We start from the raw sequence: 19,454 nt of genomic DNA, 5'->3' as shown, positions 1-19,454 counted from the left end.
AATCTGGTATTCTGAAATTGTCGCCAAGTTATCATAATTAATATTATTGCACTAAAAATATGTATATTGGCCACTCCGTGCCAGCATTATTTTTCTCTTCCTTCTTTAGCTGGACTGAGTTCTACATAAATATTGGCTAGTTGTCAAATAGTATGCCCTTGATCCATAAGCGTTTTGAAAATTTTCACCATAGGAAATTAATATTTGCAGTGAAATAAAGACTTTCGAGAGCTTCAAATTTATACTACAATTTTCGATACAAAGGCCTAAAGAAAGGTGGGTATCTTACTAATAATAATTTATATGAACTCCCAACCTTTACACTTTCAGGTATGACATAGATTCCTACATCCTTCATGTCACCCATTTTACATGCGTATCCGAGTCAATTCAGCCAATGATGCACGCATATCAATAAAAATAAAAGGTCATATACAAACTCGTACGTTATCGCTCCGGTCATGGTGAGTGTAGTGCGTAGTGTGTGTGTTGAAATACAATCACCCATACAGGTAAGGTGGATGGCCCCCTGAGATGTTCAGGTAGAAACAACAATCGTCCGAGGCACAACAATATCACTGTTACAGCACACCTATAAGCAGGGCCGGATCAAAATCCATATGTATTTTATTTGGAATTATTATAATATAAATAGATCTATAACATTAAAAAATACGCATTTAAAACAAAAGACCGATTTCTATCTTCATTAATCTCTGGTAGAATTATAATGCAAATATTTCATTAGAAACTAAAGATGGGTTGTTACAAAAAATTTGAACACATCATCAAATTTCAAAGTTAATTTAAAATATATGTGGAGCGGCCAGTTGCTTCACAAAACTGAAATAATAACAGAACTTGAATAGAACCTTCACTGAACTTGAAACTTGTCAAAATTGAAATTTGATGAATTGTTAAAATTTTGTGAGACAACCCGTCCTTAATCTTTTACCAGTCTGAAGGTGTGTAGCAGTATCCGGATGAAATCTGTTAAAAATTAAGTAAATTATAATATATTAATGATAGAGTTGTTGGTTCTTCCCCTAACCCGAGAAAATAGATAAAATGGCTACCGCCCATTTTGAAAATACAATGGTACATATTCTGAGATTTAAACGCATTATCAACGCAGTTAATCAACAATGTGTATTTTGCATGGGACTGTTCAATGCAGACTAATCTAAGGACGCTACGGACCGCTGTTTTGTCCAGTAGTTTATCTATGCATTTTTTATACGTATGAAATTAGACTTGACCCAAGGAAATGACGATAGAATGCCACGTAAGGGAATAACCACATAAAAGCACGCCAAGACACCAGAAAAAAAACACAAACACTGTATTATAATTATCATAATATTTGCAAACTGCTTTTTGAGTAAGGAATATTTCTGGGAAATGTAAATTACCAGTGAGAAGACCGAACGCCCTTTTTTCTTTGAAAGCACCGCAAAATTCATGCGGTCGTAGATATTTTTACACCCACGAACACATTATATTACTAGGTATTAATAAATTAAATAAATTAAAATAACAATATTATTATTTAGTTGTTAACATCAAACTGTATGTGATAACGGCCGTGGACGCCGAAACAATTGTCACTACAACGAAAACTAAAATACTCACAGAACTCAATAATAACGTTGCTTAACTTGGTAAATTAATGGTTTCTATTAATTTATTATAAGGTTAAAAAAAAGTTAACATTTTGTTTACAATTGTAAAATTTTGTTAATTTAAATCAAATTAGTATGTTTACTTCGTGTAATTGTTTTGTAATCCTTTTTTGGAAGACAATGTTTTATTCTGTATTTGAAGTACGTAAATAAATAAATTGAAGAATTTATTTAAAACATAATAACATAACTAAAGCCTACGGCCCTGTTTTATCCGACATACTGTCACAGGGAGGGGCATTCTTGGAGCTTAGAGATGCTGTTTCAAACTGCTTTCATTCCATCTTGGCAACAACTACTATTATATTATATCGTAATTAATACTTCAACGATTTTTATAAATTACACATTATTTATTGTAAATAAATACTACACTACTTTAAAAATAAATTAGTGTAAAAATATTAAGACCCATACATATAATACCTTATTAATAGTTATACAAGTTATTTATTTTTAATGCACGCGTATAAATACTATAAAAATAATAAAATAGATTCCGGCTACTATAGATAGTTTTATTACTAAAATTGGTACAATGGATTTAGGAGCGAGCTTTACTCGAATCTAATATATTTATATTATACTATTTTTGTACATCGTTAAATTTATATAATGCCATTTTTGAACCAAATTGGTTGAGAACTCTAGAATTCAAAAATGACGCTGAAAAAAAAATTGTTTTATATTTTTTTAAATAAAAATCGTTATTACAATACATACATATAATTATAAGCGATAATTAATCGCCTGAAATATCAATACAAATTGAAAATATCTCCCGAGTAAAAATAAATGCCGACAACGGGAATTGATGTCCGGTCAGGTGCTCTGAAACCACTGAGCTATCTCGGCTTATTTCCAGCCCGCCAAATGATTCAAAATGTACTAGTACCTCAATCAACAATTACTGCTTATTATATAATTTTTTGTGATATTTCAGGCGACTAATTATTGCTTATCATTATTTGTTAGCCTTTATGCTATGCATAAAACCTTGTCTTATAAATATTAGTTTATCATTTTAAAATAATAAAATACATACATATTTTTTAAGCTCCACCAACTAAATACGCATATTTTTATATAATGCTTGGTTTTAATTTATTGAAGAGGCAAGACATAAATAACGTACTTTTGCCTTTGACGATATTAAAGCTAATGATTCGACACGATCTCTGCGGGAAAGAATTATCTCGAGGTTTAAACAAGGAAAAAACCGTCACATGAAGATTCTATTAGAGATGGCATTTTAACTCCATTTGCCTCGATTTAATTATTCCAGCCATGGTGAGCGGACCCTTTAAAAATATTGGAATTATTAAAATACATTGCAATATTTTTATCCGTATTTTGTTATGATATACCCGTTTCGGTATCACAGCAACTTCTTTCTATTTGTGAGATACTCTCTGTATCGCTCTGCGCGGAGAAAAATACCATTGCTAATTTTTTAAGAATCTCAATAAATTATTGGTAATTCCGGTTAAAAATGGGATTAAACGAAAATCGCCCTGCATTTACCTTGATAATATATCATGACGAAATAAAAAAAATATTCGGATTTTCATGAACACGTGTTCCAACATCAAGATAATGTATTCGTAATTAACTAAACGTTTATCAGTAAACCTGTTAATTCATTCGTTTTTTTATTTTTTTATATGTGTCTATTCAGTTTTTTTTTATCTGTACATTATTTTCTCTTACTTAGATCTTACAAAACTGATCAATCAGTTTAATTGTAAGAAATCTAAGTAATCTATCGTAAGACCAGCAATCCCGTTTTAACCGTAATTACCAATATTTTGAAGAAATTCTTATTGAATTAGAATTTGGCATAGTCATTTTTTTCGTATGGTGAAAGACTTAACATAGAATGGCTTTAGCCGTGTTGGTGACCAAATCTAAATCACCAGGTACGTACTTTTTATCCTTCTGCTTCCCATTTCCTTTCTCTACCACTCTCTTCAGCCACAATTTAACACAAACGGGGATACCAAAGTTCAAGGGTTCCCAAACTTTTTGAGGTTGGGAGCTGCATTTCACTCTTGTTTTCACGGGGATCGACTTCAAATAAGAATATTTTAAGAGTTTTGGCTGTTAGTTTTATTAGATCTTCAAACAGCCAACTACTTGATGTGGACAGAAACTAACTGAGGGAATCAGAAGTTCTACTAACGGGACACGGCTACCACAGCTGAAGAGATTCCAGTTCATATGGTGCTAATGTTCCGCCCTGGTAGGAACACGCTGTAGATTCCTGGGAAGACTTGTAGAACAGGAGATATAGCCAAATATTCATTGACAATCCTGATGAACTTTATTAAAGGAATTGGGTTATTGTTGGGAATAAGGGATTGAGGATAAATGAGTGAGATCACAACGGGTTCAAGACCTGAGCGCTTACGGGAACTATTCGTAACTTTTAATATGAAATAAATTGTTCTTTAAAACTTTCGCTTCATGAAGAGAAAACCACAAATCTATCAAAACCAATTTATGCTGTGACCAGGACTAGTTTTTTTCCATCCATGCTTTTAAATTTAATATGTGAAAAATATGATTTAACACAATTTTATTACCAATATCTTGCTCCGATTGGGAACTCTTGCCACAGTCTCCCTGGCTTCAGGCAGTTGGGAATATTTCAGGTATTTACTTATAATAAGAATATGTTGGTATTCCGTATATGAATGTTATACATTCTGTGGTTGACGGATAAAACTTTTTATGTCATAATTTGGCGAAAATGAGAATCTAACACCACACTGTGTAAAAACAGGTGCTCTTTATTTCGATAATTTTGGAAAATTTTGAAGACACCTAACAACAACAAAATTTGTAAAGGAAAAATTCAATTATATTCCAAATAAGATTTTCAGTTTAGACTAAAACTACTTAATTTTACTTATTATACAAATATTACTATGTAAAAGGAGCGGGTAAAAATACTATTGTTGACATAAATCAACTTAGATTTTATTAAAAGAGCCTAAAATGACCAAAGTCAACATAAGAAGTTTTACGAGATCCGATTGGTGGTTTGATAAAGCTAATTTAGCGGCCATCATGACACATTATCTGGGCAAAATATCTTATGTCACATAAATCTTTCGAGGTAAAACATCTTAAGTAAATTTAAATGCTAAAAAATATGATTTTAATCCTGCATTACAATATTACAGCAACATTATAAGTAAACTAATTTAATAAAAAACTATTAGAAAATATCTATAAACATGCAAATAAGATCAATTTGAAAACTGCAATCCTATATGTAACTGTCAATGTCTCAGTTTTAGCCAAACTGAATTAATAAGTTTAACCGCCAATTAAAGAATTATTAAAAACTATTAACTTTGATTGGTAGACTGGTTAAATAAGACCCTTTGACCTCTCCGGACGGACTGTTTCGACCAATCCATTCCTTTGCTCTGCAGTGGGAGGGATTTATTTATGCGTCTGACACATAGATTCGTACCCACCCCTAATCTCTTTATTTTCTTCCCAGAACCTCCTCTCCTTCATTTCTTTAAAAGAAAATCCCCAAAGATGACATAGGTCCTAAGGAAAAACATTTTCCTCAGGCCCTACTGTGTGGAATTAATTTAATATAAAAATGTTTCCAAATTGAATCCTATCTCAATAGGGGTACGCTACTGAACAGATAACATGTAGACTTGAATGGAAAGGAATGTCGCCACTGATACCTTTGGACTATTAGATCAAGACAGCCTGACAGTGCATTTGATTTTTTTAGAAAGAAAGACAAACTTTCCCGTGTTACGAATAACCTTACCATATTTGAAAATCTCCTACTACCACCACAATAAGCGGAAAATGTTGCTTGTTTATGACGGAGGACTTAGTCAGCCAAGGAATTGAACACATTGAGATGTCAACTAAGCCACCGACCGGTCAAACATGAACTTAAAATATTTGATCTAAGATACTGAATATCTGGATTTGAAATTTAAGCGAAGAATGGTCTTTCTTTTAAATACCCACATCGCATTGCGTAGGTATATCAAATATTTTAGAATTCAGTAAAACATACTCCATCCAAACAACGTAATTTTTGACTATTTCGTAGGCTTAAGAAAACTTTACAAAAACAAATGTTAACATATAGAGTACAACCCACTAGTTACGTGTATTGCATTTTAACCAAGGGAAAACTTTGTTTTTTCTTCTTCTTATTTAAAGTAAGTAGTAGGTAGCCCAATGATCCCAGTAATTTTTATTAATTTTTTAAAATATGAAAACGCACAATTGATCTGGGTGAGGATTAAGGTGGTGGGAAGGAGGAGGAAGGTGGGGAAACAGCTGGCTATTCATATCTGGTCGCTAAACAGGCCAAAGCCATTCCAAGAACAGTTTTAGTTCTGAATAGTGGTCTTAAACCAGGGCGATACTGATAGTATCTTCCACTCTGAATCGTACCGCAAATGTACTATATGTTCTTTTGATTGAGTAATTTGTGAAATAACACAAATTGATAAAATAAAATTTATTGCAAACGCCGGGATTTAACCCGTGACCGCTAGCTTGCTAGTCGAGAGCCTGACCCCTCGACCACAGAGATCACAATCGCAAGTCAAAATATAAAACGGTTCTAAAATCAACAGTGAGATTTTTTAATATTTCTTATCCAAGTGTCAGTGCCATTTCTAAAATGCAATTAATCTAAAATATGTAAAAAATATTATCTTGCAGCTTGTAAGCATTATTCCACTACCTAAATACTCACCATTTAAATTCACCATGTCTCTTCGCTCGTAAATACATCTAGATATATTGCCGGCTGCGTATTTGCCATGAGGTCAATATGATTCCAAACCACCGGTGAATGTATGAGACTTGTTATTTGGCAACCCTCCCACATGAAATGTACGCTTTTGGTAAAAGCAACATTATTAAAGATTATTAAAAGTTTCAAAATTCAAAGAGGAAAATCAATATTATAAATCAGCTGCCATGTTGTTTTTTTAATGACCACTCCAATACTCCAATGGGTCACTTCAAATTTGAAATTTAATTAAGCCTTGAAAGATTTTGTTGTTTGCGGATAGGTACCTGTTTACTTACTTGAAGTTATTTATGAACTTTATAGAATTAGGCATAAAAGTTATATATTGTTTTTAGGTAATTATTTCTACTAATTGAAATAACAACTAATCGATATGTTAAAAGTTTATTTTAACCGTGACTGCAGGTACCTAACCTCGGTGTAGGTACTTACACTTGGACTGTTAATAATTTCTAATTTCTAGTAAAAGTCGAGTTATTATTATAGTAGGTTTTCTAAGAAGCAGATACTTTTCTATTAAACATACCTTGATTCAATTCAAATTGTTCCAAATTATATTAATAATTTGATGTGTTTTCGATAGCCAATTCAATCGATAGTAACCGTTTATACCTCTAGGGAACATTGATAAATAAAAAAACAAAAGTAGTGTAGTCAACAAGATTATAATTTGTTTTATTTTTTTTTAATAATAATATATTTAGTTATTAAATAAAATTAATAGTTTTCATTATATACACATTAAAAAGGGTTTAGTCGATGTTTATTTACAAAGGTACAATTATTTAATAATTAATTAGTCTATTGTGTGAGACACTGAAGTAATTAAATATCGAATGAATAATTCGTGATCTCAGAAACATTTCATTTTGTTAACATCTTCCATTTTTATAAAATTTGTGGCTTTGTGGCCGAAAAGAAACAGCAATAATTATAAAATTTAACACTTTTTTAAGGTGGTTGACCGTCCACAGCGTCAACACCTTCACATTTGATGCTATCGTAACATTGACACAAAAACGAAAAACAGGTGATATATTATATAAAAATATTAAATATTATTTCACAAAATTTTTGCAATAGAATTTATAAAAAAGTAAAATCTTTCATATCTATAAAAAAATTAGTATTTGTAGTTCAAAGTCATGTTCTACATAGATCACTTCCTCAAACATCGACAAGACAGGAAGGAAATGTAACAATTGGGTTAGTTCTCCAGTTTCCAGAATATCAAATCGTTGTACTATCAATAGAGAGGTCATAGCGTCTTCTGTCGAGCGAACTTCTACAAAATACTCTAGGCTCGCTCACTCGCCACAACTTTGTGCAAATTAAATTAAATTCTGCTCCTAATACTTCAGGCTAAACAACATTCATTTGATTCAAAGTGGTCAATATTAATTCAAGTGCATTATAAAAATATTATTTGTATGAAAATATTTGATTTTTATTAGGTTTATGATTTTTTTTAAGGCGCCAAATGTTGACGGAAGATTTTATCTTTATTTTAAATATTAATTAGTCTGAATTTGAAAATTACTTAAGATCAGAGGAAATTTTTTCTAACATTTGACTATTTGAAAGTTAGATTTATTATTGAGCTCACAATGCGTTGATAAAAATAAAGATATTTTCCACATAAAAGCATCGTCAGGCCTAAATAATAAAGTAAATGAGATCAATAGAAATAAGCAAAATGCTTCTTGTGTGAAGAGTGCCCGGGCGGTAGGGTGGTGGGGGGTAGGGGGTTGGGGGTAGGGGGGTTAAGACACGTGAATTAAGGCAATGATCCGAAGCACTCCTGGTCGCCAGACGCGGGATGTGGGATGAGGTCAAGGAACAAGGCATGGGATGGATTGGATAGGCTGACGGACCGACTGAAGGTTTACAGGTGTACAGGTGACGTGCCTCTTGACTAATTAACAAGTAGTACAACAATCCGACTATTCAACATTAGATACGATACAAATAATTTAATATCCAATCTAAACAGCCGACGATCGATAATTTACGTAAAAAATCTACAACGTGGAATGTACTGCGAAGTCGTCGAAACGATCATTTGTTATTTGGCAACACGTAAAATAGATTATTTCAATATTCTATCTAGACTTGCCATTCTTTCGTCTTTTATTTAGTAGTTAAAGCCATGTTTGTTAAATCTTAAGAGTGGAACTGAAAGTACGAGTTAAACAACGACGCCGCTCCAACCGCGGCAAATAACAGTTCTTAACATTAAACAGTTTAAATAAATCTTCTCGAAACAACGTAGTCACGCTCCCTCACTCGCGCCACTGGGCCTGGCTACTGGCTACTGAGGAGCGGCCAAAGTCTATCGGAGATCACAGTCACGGGCCCGAGCCGCCAATATGGGGCCCGGGCACACTCGGTGGCAACTCACAGGCTCGAGCTGCTCGGCATCTGCAGGGGCAGGAGTGCTGGTGGCGCTCCTCCTCCGCCGCCTCCACCGCCTCCACCGCCTCCACTGCCGCTCGAGCTCTTCTCCTTCTTCAAGCGCTGCTTCAGGTGCACTTTGGCGTGCCTCTTCTTCTCGTCCGACCTAGCGAACTTCCGTCCGCAGATGTCGCAGGAGAACGGTTTTTCTCCGGTGTGCGTCCTGATGTGGGTCGTGAGGTGGTCGGAGCGGCTGAAGGATCGCATGCAGATCCTGCACTGGAAGGGCTTTTGCCCGGTGTGTATCCGAATGTGGCGGGTCAGTTCGTCTGAGCGGGAGAAGCGCCTATCGCAGTTCTCTACAGGGCAAGCGTATGGTCGTTCGTGGATGGGCGTCTTGCTTGGTCTGTTGGGGTATTTGCGGGGTTTGACTGGAACTAGCTTGAGGGGCATGTTGCTCTGTTGGTACACTTGAGACAAGATCTCATGGCCCTTACTCGTTGAGGGGTTGTATTCTGCCAGCGTGACCGCGTAGTTTTGGGAGTGGTGAGATTGCACTTCTCCTGCGCAGGATGAGGGTACGCTGTAAGGTTCTTGTTTGGGCACGAGCGAGGAGGGTCCCGGTGCCTGAACTTGCGGCATGGGGATGTATTCCTGCTCTTGTTGTTGCTGTGAAGGCGGGTCGAGCCACTGATATTTACCCTGAGGAGGCCGGTAGCCCATATCTGAGGGGGGCAGCTCTAGAGGAAGTGGCTGATAGGAAGGCGGGGGTCTGAGCCCGCACTCTGCCAGGCCTAATAACTCAGGTCTGTCGTCGTACTGCGGGCTGCTGGACGAATACTGTTGCAAGCCGAACATGGGCTGGAAGAGAGTTTTGTCTGGGCTGGGTAGAGCCCATTGCACCATGCCTGAAGGAGGTGACAGAGGGGGCGGAGGCGGCTGGACCAGTGTGGAGGAGGCAGGCGCGTTGGTGAAGATCCCACGGTAGGAGACCTTGTGCTGGTCGTGCACGGACAGCGGGGCGGGCGTGCCCCGGTGCAGGGAGGTAGGGTACATGCTGGCGCTAGCCGTGCTGGTGTTGCTGGCCTCCTCGCCGCGCGCGCCTGGTGACAGGGAGGCCTCATGCTTGGCGGGCCCGCGCTGGCTGCACGGACTGCCTCCTGTCAGGGACATCTCTTCGCCTTCCAAGGATCCTGAAACAAATAAAAGAAAACTCATGAGTAAAACTTGTATTTTAATTTTTATGGTTTCTGACACTCCATTGCAAGCTATCTTTCTGTTATGTACGTGGGGTTTATAAACAATTTTCTGTGGTCTTTGGTAAATTAGACAAAAGTGTGATATTTATAAATATATTTGGTTGTTTGTTGACTGTTTTAGTGATCTTAGTTACATCAATCGAAAGAGGACATCAAACTTATAGAAATAATTCATCAAAAAATACTATTTTGCACTCATAATAATAGATAATATATTGATCTAAGACCAAGAATATCTTTGATGAAATTTCAACATTAACCATTTTAAAATCCACAGAAAAGTATCATAGCCTATCATTACTCCATCATCTGTCTACCTAGGGCAGTAAAATACAAAGCATAAGTTTCACGGTGAGTATAAATTATGCCAATGGACCAAGTCCGAAGCGTGGCGAGTTTAAAATTCGTATAACATTATAATATAGACGCAATTTACGTTTCAATATTAAAGTTTTATGATAAACGCTGTAGGGAAAACATATCCGGTACAAGTCAGCGGGCATAGTGTTTATCGTCTTGGAATACTTGGACATACAATGGCGATAAAACGAAAAAGATTTGCCATAAATTTTACGATAGGCACTGGCCACTTCCAATTGAATATTACAATAACTTAAGTTGAATTATCTTTCGACAACGTATTCTGCAGATAAGTAATATTTTACTTCTAGGTATTCACTTATTGGTAAATAATTGTTTGAAAGTCATTATTTTGACTGAAAGAAGTCTGATGAATGCAGACATGTTCGAAGGTTTAATAATATTAAACTTGGACTGTGGATGTAAAAGATACAGAAAGCTTTAAATTGTCCTTGCAAGTAATGTAAATAAATAAAAGTATTGGTATACTAGTAAAAAGTTCTTTATATATTTCATCAATACCTACCAATTACCTAGGTACCTAATTCAGTGATTATTAACTTTGTGATGGAACAGTCGTAAGTGAAATGCTCCAACTTGGTGTACTTGACTTTATTTTACAGCCACATCCCAAACGGCTTAGGAACTATCATACATATCTATGACCACAATGGATCTGACCTGACAAAGGCACGGTTGGGCCAAAACTTTGGCATATTGATGTAAAAAGGGTGATGGAGTCAAGTGTTTCAATTATGTCCAGTTTTGGTTTATCGCTGTACCTACTGCTATCATTTTAAGTGCTATTTTAACCAATTAACGTACCCAATTAATAAAATAATCATTGTAAATTAAAGTTCTCTTTTTGTAGACCACTAACACTATCATAATTGGATTTGTAGTTCGGAGTTTACCGAATGTAATTTCATTAATGCCCGACTGCTACCAAGTCAGACGCCGATATTTGCTGCAACTCGTGCAACATCTGGTTAATAGATTTTTCACATGAAGCAGTACTCCACTTTGTAGATATACCAACCCATGCAATAATCACATATTAATCGATCGGTCATGCTAATTGTACAACGCCGATATCAAAACATTAACAAAACTTTCTAAAATTCTGCGATCTGCTTAGCAAACTGTCAGACCTGCGCCTCGCTTCCGTATTGCTTACTGCTTTGAGTGCATGCATGCCGGCTGCACATTGCACTTGTGTATTGCTTTTCTCTGCCTGCGTTGCCTTATACTACAGCTAGCTAGAGCCGAGAGTATTACCCATTAGAGCAAATTATGAACCAATAGCTTTCCTGGTTATTAATGATTTCCAGTACGGAATTGCTCAATCAATACCCGATCAAATAATACCTACAAACTTACTTGGTCGGTCGATTTTCAAATAAATAACTCAAAATAAGGTTGGTAAACCAATATGAGGGATTTTGTGAGCTAGAAAAAAGGGTTGAATACATGGAGAAGGTGGGAAATTATCTGGCTATTAAAAATGCATCTTCCACTCTGGAACGATGTGGAAATGTACTATTTTTTGAGAATATAATGTGTGAAATAACTCCAACAGATTGAATTCAATTTTACTGTCGATCCCACGACCTCTGGGTACCAAGTAGCTTACCACTCTGCCACTCAGGTCGTCACGTAACGCAAAAGGTAGTTTCACCTACTCTATTCAAATATCCTTTCACATTGAATAATATCTTCGATAGACAGCAGTACTCCTTGCATCCTTGAAGCGCAACTCAAACCGGTTGAATTTATAATACGCAATATAAAATAGATTAGGTACAGAGCAGAGTGCTTAAATAAATCATATTATTATTTACATTATAACATTATAACGCGTATTCGCAATATTTGTTCGGTGTATTTATATAGTAAGGAGAACAAAGCAGTAACACGCCATAAAACATATCAGGGACCACGCAAATTTAGTTCTGGATTCGTATAATTGTAGAACGGTAGCCGTTCGTGGGTAGCAAAGTTTTCGCTGGTTATTTAATTTATTGTGCAATTGCAATGGGTGTTTCGTGAATGATCGGCCCTGCGCGAAAGTATGTATCAGGCTCCGTGATTTATGTTCATCACTTTGCCTCATTGACTGGAAGCGGCCATTATACCCCGGCGAGATTTGCATATAAGTCGAGAATTACCGCTGTCAGTTAATTTGCGGAATGTCTCCTTTTGGAAACTTGGAATAATCTGTTTTTAGCGCGGTCGCATCTATTCCTTACGTATTGATATATATTTCCAATAAAGTAGAAAATCTTAAATTTACAAAGCTAGCTCCGTCATAAGCTGTAATAAAGGTTAAGCTGAATCTGAAGCCACAAAAACCATCGTATGGCAGGATCTGACGTCACGAAATTTGCATTTTTTGTAACCTCTACGTCAACGCAACACCTCGTAACGTCATTTCCATCATGAGCTAAGGAGTTTACGAAAGAGACATAACCCCAAATATTTCTTATTTTTCAATTGTTCAATATGAAAGTGTTGAAATTTGAACTCCGTTTCGAAATCTAACTAGATTAATAATTTAAGAAGGATAAGCAGATTTTTAATGAAAGTAAGTCTAGGTCATACTAAATGTTTAAGTCACAATCCTATATAGGTAAATTGGTATGTACCTATTAAAAGTTGAGAGTTAAAAATTTTCCTATAATTTTTTGAACAAATTAAAATTATAAACGTAGGTTTAGTACCTATTGAAACTGATTGAATAGGCAAGAAAAATAATTATAATGGCAGTAAATATTTCAGATTATACCAGGTAGCGATGCAAGCATCATCGGACAATCTTCGGCAATATAAACTAAACGCAATTTAATTATCAAACAGCGATCTGATATTACCCTATTGATTAAACTACACAAATTGGTATAAGAGCAATATAATTTATGCCGAGCCATATACTTAAATAAAATTCAATTCTATTTACCGAAGAAACGCAATCGGAATTCGATGGCATGTTTTTTACTCCTGGTCCATTATCTTAGAGGCAGGATGTGAGATTAACTAAACGCTTGCCCAGTGCCACATATCTAGAAATTATAACGTACTAACATACTATTAAATACGAACCTAAATTACAGCGAGATAAATAAATATTAGAGCTGTATAAAAAACAACATATTATTATAAAGCTGAATCCAATTTGAAGATCTTAATTTTTACCCTTAATCGAAATAGAATAATTATAATTTAGAAATTTTTAAATCAACGGAAGCAATCTATTTCAAAGATTTTAACTGATTCGCTAATTGTATAGGTATTTGAACTAATATTCCATTCTAGGTACCTACTTGATTATTGACTTTTTACCTACTAATCTGTAATAAAAGTAAAATTGGTACTTAATAATGCAATTATCAAGTTATTATAATGCGTGGTAATGACGGTAGCAATATAATCCGCAATTCCATCTCAGTACATCGGTTTGGTAATTCGTTGCATATTAAATAGTTAATACTTGTACTTATATTACATTAATTAAGCGTTCATTAGAATTATAGCTTTTACCAGTGTTTAGGTAATATAGCCGTCGGCAATAAGTGAGTCAAGCTTTACACTTTTGAGGATTGAGCTTTATAACACAATGCTTACACAAATATACATAATCCGCAGGTTTTAATAACTCTTTATAGCCTTCAAAAGATCGAGGAAGGTAGAATTACTAATTATACCCCAGCAAATTCTCTGTATTGTTCATTCTGTGTTGATACAAAAGTATAAAATAATATTCGAGCGATAAAAATACATTGACGCCTAAAGTTCATTGTTGGCTTGCCTGCTGTAAACAATGCAAATGAGCGGAGGCTTAAAAATCGAAGAAAAAACCTTCGAGGGATCGGCTGGAAAAAAACAACCTTCTTGAGATGCCAAGATGCTAGGAATGCCTTACAACCGAGGCAACTCGACAATATCGACACAGCCTTGTCTTAAACATTATTTAATGTATTTGAAATACACTCTGAAAAACTCACATTGTACGATTAAAGTAGTAAATATGAAATAAACGATGTTTACTAGTGAACTTTTTTTAATGGTATTTCTTTTGTCAACAGATTTTAAGATAGGGAAGGAATATAACGATTTATTAGAATTTTTAAGCCATTATACATGGCCATTTTTGTCGTATATCGATACCTAATTATCACCACAGAGAACGTAATAAGAAATTATCATACGGAGAACATAAAAAATTACGTAACGATTATAATCCCCCGATTTAACGATTTGTTTTAAACTTTAAAGAAAAATAAACACAGTTTAAAGCGTATGTCTAATTTAAGTAATAGAATGGTTGATTACAATGAAGCTCTCAGCGCCAGGAGAATAATAGAGAAGGGTTTTTGTTAAATCTAGTTTTCATTTCTGCTGAGCTTTTAATATCAAAATATACGTAGGTTTTTCAAAATCAAAATTCGCTTTTGAAATACAAATCTGACCTTCATGAAATTATACAACTTTTCTCATACAGTCGCTATCGCATTAAAAACCACTCGGGACATTTATAATAAATATGCTGGGAATAGTGCTATCTAAAATGTTGGTTTCAAATTATGCCGTAGATAAGAAACGAATTTATGAAATTATTATACTTGCAATAATGTTTTAATGTTTTCCATATTATTGAGAATTGATTGCTTAATCATAAAGTTTTTTTCTTTTAATGCAAAAGCTTTTTTTAAATGTAAAATTAAGACTTTTGACATAAATATAAATAATTGATTATCATCTTAGTGATTATAATTTATGAACTTTTATGCAATGGGTAGCAATAATAGTGTAAAATAACTGAAATAACCGAAGAAACTAAAATTCGGATGATGTTGGGTATATACATATATATATATTATGAAATAATTTCACTCACGGCCTACGTCATCATTGGTGATGAGATAACAGTAAGAAATTGATAGACAAACCGCTGTTGGCTCCCTTGTAAACTCTCTTTCATCAATGATATATTGAAACAATTTAAAACTTTTTCCAACTTATTTTATGTTTTGAACTTTACCGGCTTCCGCTTATTATAGCCATCTTCAGACTGGTAATAATAAGCTGTAACCGGAAGAAATTTTTAGATTGTTTCAATAAATGATTATATTTATTCCACCACGATTTTTCAAAGTAAAAAATGTAAACATTAAATGTTCTTCTCTCAAAAAACGTAAAAACGATTCAGTATCAGATAAGAGCTAGGAAGAATCGTGAAGTAAAGCTTGTTCATGTGAACACTGAAAAATAAACATTATTACAAAATTTTAACTAATCCTATGACGTCATAAGTGTAGCAGATAAATCGAAAAAAACTGAGTAAAAGAGTAAATCTGACGTCACGAGTGCAACGTATCGATAAAGTCTTTGTTTACGCATTCGCTTATTTGTCAGGGAAGCCGGAATCGCATCTAGTGGACTTTTTGTGGGAGGGCGGGGGCGGGGGCGGCCATACAACGCCGCCCACGAAAGGCCGCCCAAGGACCGCGACCAACAGGTGACTCGTTCTACGTAATATCAAGCAATCGATATGTTTCAATGTCGATGCAGATGTGACCCTGACGATTAGCCGGGGTCGTGGCATCCCTAGTGGGCAGTCACTTGCCGACGGGTACTCGCATACAAATGCGTGGATGTTTTCGAATAGTCATAATTGGTAATAGTGATAGTAAATAAAAATACTATTAAAACGACGCTCATTAAAAATATAAGAAAATGAGAGGCATCTGATATTATATTGTTGTTGAAAAACGAGCCTAAAATAAATTGACAAGCAATGGAATGACAATTAAAAATAAATATTTTAAATTTAAGTTGTACTATTATAAATACTAATTTTAAGATGCAAATATTGAATTTCAAGCATAAACAGCATAATTTCTTCATAAATACAGACTATTTTAATTGCGTTAATCGAACGTTTGTATTCTGCGTAAATAATTTTATACTCTTTTTATGTGAAATGTTAATCTTATCTTTGCGCATCTGCCATTACGGCCCATCGGAATGTTCATTCATAATCTCGTGAGTTAGAAACCACAAACGAAAAAAAAAACTTGTTCATCACGAAGATTTTTTAATGAAACCGAGCCGAGTCCTTTATGGACTATAATACAATGAGACAGAATTTCATTTCCGTGGAGTGTGCCAGTCGTTAAATAAAATCAAAATGTTTGTATCGCATCTGCTGGGTAGATTATCATCGGGAATAATAATGTCCTACTCGCTTGGAGTACCTACTGGATGACGAACAAGTTGAAACCCCCCGCTGATGATTTTATACTTTTCTTACATTATCAATATACATTGCCGTGTCCGACATTAATTTAATATAATCAATTGATCCGGCGTGTGCCCCTTAATCGATCCTTTAGGAAACCCGCGCGCGTATCTGGCGTGGTGCACACTTTAAAACTGATATATCTTGGGGCGAATTTATTCAATTATTTTATTTACTTATATGATAACGATACCCGAAATACAGATATCTATTTTTATCATTGGATTTTAGTGAGATTCTAGGTGTCGTGTTTCTTTAATAAAAACAGCAATTTATGAATAATTAATAAAGAAATCAAACCATATAGTGTATATTGATAGGATAGGTTGTTAAATTGTGGCCGTGATGAGAATTTTTTCAACTGTTTAAAAAAATAAAAAAGCTGAGTTTTTTTAATAATTGTATAAAAATGGGAAATATGGTAATAGTAGAGTTCTCCTAGAATGAGATAGATAGAGTATTGTAGGGGATAGCATAGAATTACTTTTTACTGAACTTGCCGTATGAGTTTACGCACAAATTTTTCGAATTTCCTTTTCTTATTGGTTAATATTTTAAAAACACTATGGTGTATTTTATTCATTTTCACCGTTACATCTGCATTTCTTGTTGCCAAATACTTTGCAAGATGAAAACAATTGCGTCAACACGCCGAAATTGAAGACAAATAAGTTGCGCAAAATTATTTTTCTATGATCTCACAAATATTTTACTTTTTCTGATTTTCACGAAAAAGCTTTATGGTAAAGATATACTAATACCTGAAGCATTTTCTGAATTCCAAATTTAAGAATACTCGCACCAAACAAAGAGCTTCATTTATTCGCAGATTAATCCAAACACGCTCATCGAGAGGTAATAAAAATTACTTTTAGAACGATGAAGCAATTCAGTTTAGAAAATGATAGAAAATTATAGTGGAGATTGATAAATGTTGACATTTTGTAACAGGTGTTATTCATTATACGTATTTACTAGGGAGATACGCAAGCGCCCTCAGCCACTTTAATATTTCACGCAAATGCCGGACAAAATAGACACCGTGAATAAGTAATATTAATCTAGTTTCCCTTACAATCGTCAAAAGTCATTACGGATTTCGTTTCGAAATAAGACAGATTTATTATTTAAAGAAATGGAAAGCGCGGTATTTCAAATAGTCAAAGAGGATGAAACTTTAGCGAAAGCTCACCGCTATTTGTATGGAGTACAGTAAAGTAAAGCGTGTATTGTCGGGTTAAACGGCGCAAGCGCAATTAGCTCTTATATAGTTTATGTTCCGGGCATTCATTATCTTTGCTGCTTCACGTCGAAATAGCTTCAGGACATTCCCTCCTGTTGCATTTATGTTCAAATAATAAAGATAAGCTACGAACGGATAACGCGGGGATCGAGTTAGTTACTTTGTAACACTGTGCACATTTAAAAGTGCTAGATTAGGAGCTTTTTATGGACCGTAAAATATATAAACGTGCAATCAATTATGAAAATTTACTAGAAACAGTTAACTTTGTCAATATATTAACGATTTGCAGAAAATGTATCTTTATAAAGAAGGGTTACATACTATGAATTGAAAGCATTATAAAAGGCAGTAAATCATCGGTAGAAAACATTTAACAAGAATCCTTTAAGTTCTTGTTCATTAGATCGGTCCTAGTCCATCAGTCGAGTATAATGAAAATTTACGACCGAAATAACAAAAAATGGTTCACGGTAAAGTGGACATCATAAAGTTCTCGGAGTTCAGATGTGGATTCATTAAGCAATTTCACGATGTGAGAAGTCAACAGTTCAATTGTTTGATTAAAGCGGTGATTATTTAATGTTGACAACACGAGCCGACGGCAGCCGCATCTTTGCGCATGTGTCAACTTTACTTTGCGAGTAGTACTAGGTACAGTGCACGTACACTTTACTGTGGTACTCCTCGCAGCATTAATGAACCAAGACGTTAAATGCTGCGGCAGAAGTGTGTTCTGCAGTTATACGCAATGTTATTTCAACACTTTGCACGGCGCGTACTTCCACATAAATAAATACAAAGGAGGTGAACAACTTTACACTGATCGAAGATATTCGCGGTTTTAAAGTTTACTCGGTGATTTCGTCGCGGTGATTGTTTTAAAGATCGTGCGGTTGAAGAGTGATGTCATACCTGGGATCAACTTCGTTTCACACATTTCCTCACAAACTCACAACAAACACTTGAAACTGAAGCGGATCAACAATCAGTATTACATCAATCTGATTGTAGGGAGATGAAGATGAGAAAACTTCAGTCACACACACGCACACCTTAAGTATTAGGCTGTAGGTAAGAATAGTAGATACATCGAGCGCATTTAGTATGGCCGTATAGTACGGGCCAATTAACGGGGGTCCCGACCGACTTGAAGAAGGAGAATTCTCCTTAATTTAATATAATTACCCTTTGGCCGCGCTAGATTGACTCAATTCCCGTGTCGCGGGAAGACGGACTAAACAAACATCTCGCTGTCCTGTGTTCCTTCTCGATGTTAGCTGTTAGCTGTTAGTTGTTGGGTGTTTACACGGCGGCCGAGTAGCGATCGCGCCAAGTGGCCGAGGAAATGTTTGTTTGTTTGACTCCGACATATTTCGAGATATTACGAGTGTGGGAACACGCG

The 19,454-nt window shown here is 35.1% G+C and overlaps 1 protein-coding gene across 2 annotated transcripts in view; it reads right to left on the bottom strand.

The window, feature by feature from the left end:
- Positions 1 to 7,149: 7,149 nt before the first annotated feature.
- The window catches only part of LOC149419886 (uncharacterized), a 90,177-nt gene continuing 77,872 nt past the window's right edge, over positions 7,150 to 19,454 (bottom strand). For both annotated transcript variants that reach the window (XM_089637072.1, XM_089637071.1), the window contains exon 2: positions 7,150 to 10,082. In XM_089637072.1, coding sequence (XP_089493198.1) covers positions 8,893 to 10,082 — 1,190 coding nt within the window. In that variant the 3' untranslated portion in view covers positions 7,150 to 8,892. The remainder of the gene's footprint in view (positions 10,083 to 19,454) is intronic.

Source organism: Hesperophylax consimilis, chromosome 11 (genome assembly GCF_061612785.1).
Source record: "Hesperophylax consimilis isolate HC1 chromosome 11, BYU_Hcon_1.0, whole genome shotgun sequence".
Classification (NCBI taxonomy): domain Eukaryota; kingdom Metazoa; phylum Arthropoda; class Insecta; order Trichoptera; family Limnephilidae; genus Hesperophylax; species Hesperophylax consimilis.
This window is presented reverse-complemented; position numbering and strand designations above follow the sequence as displayed.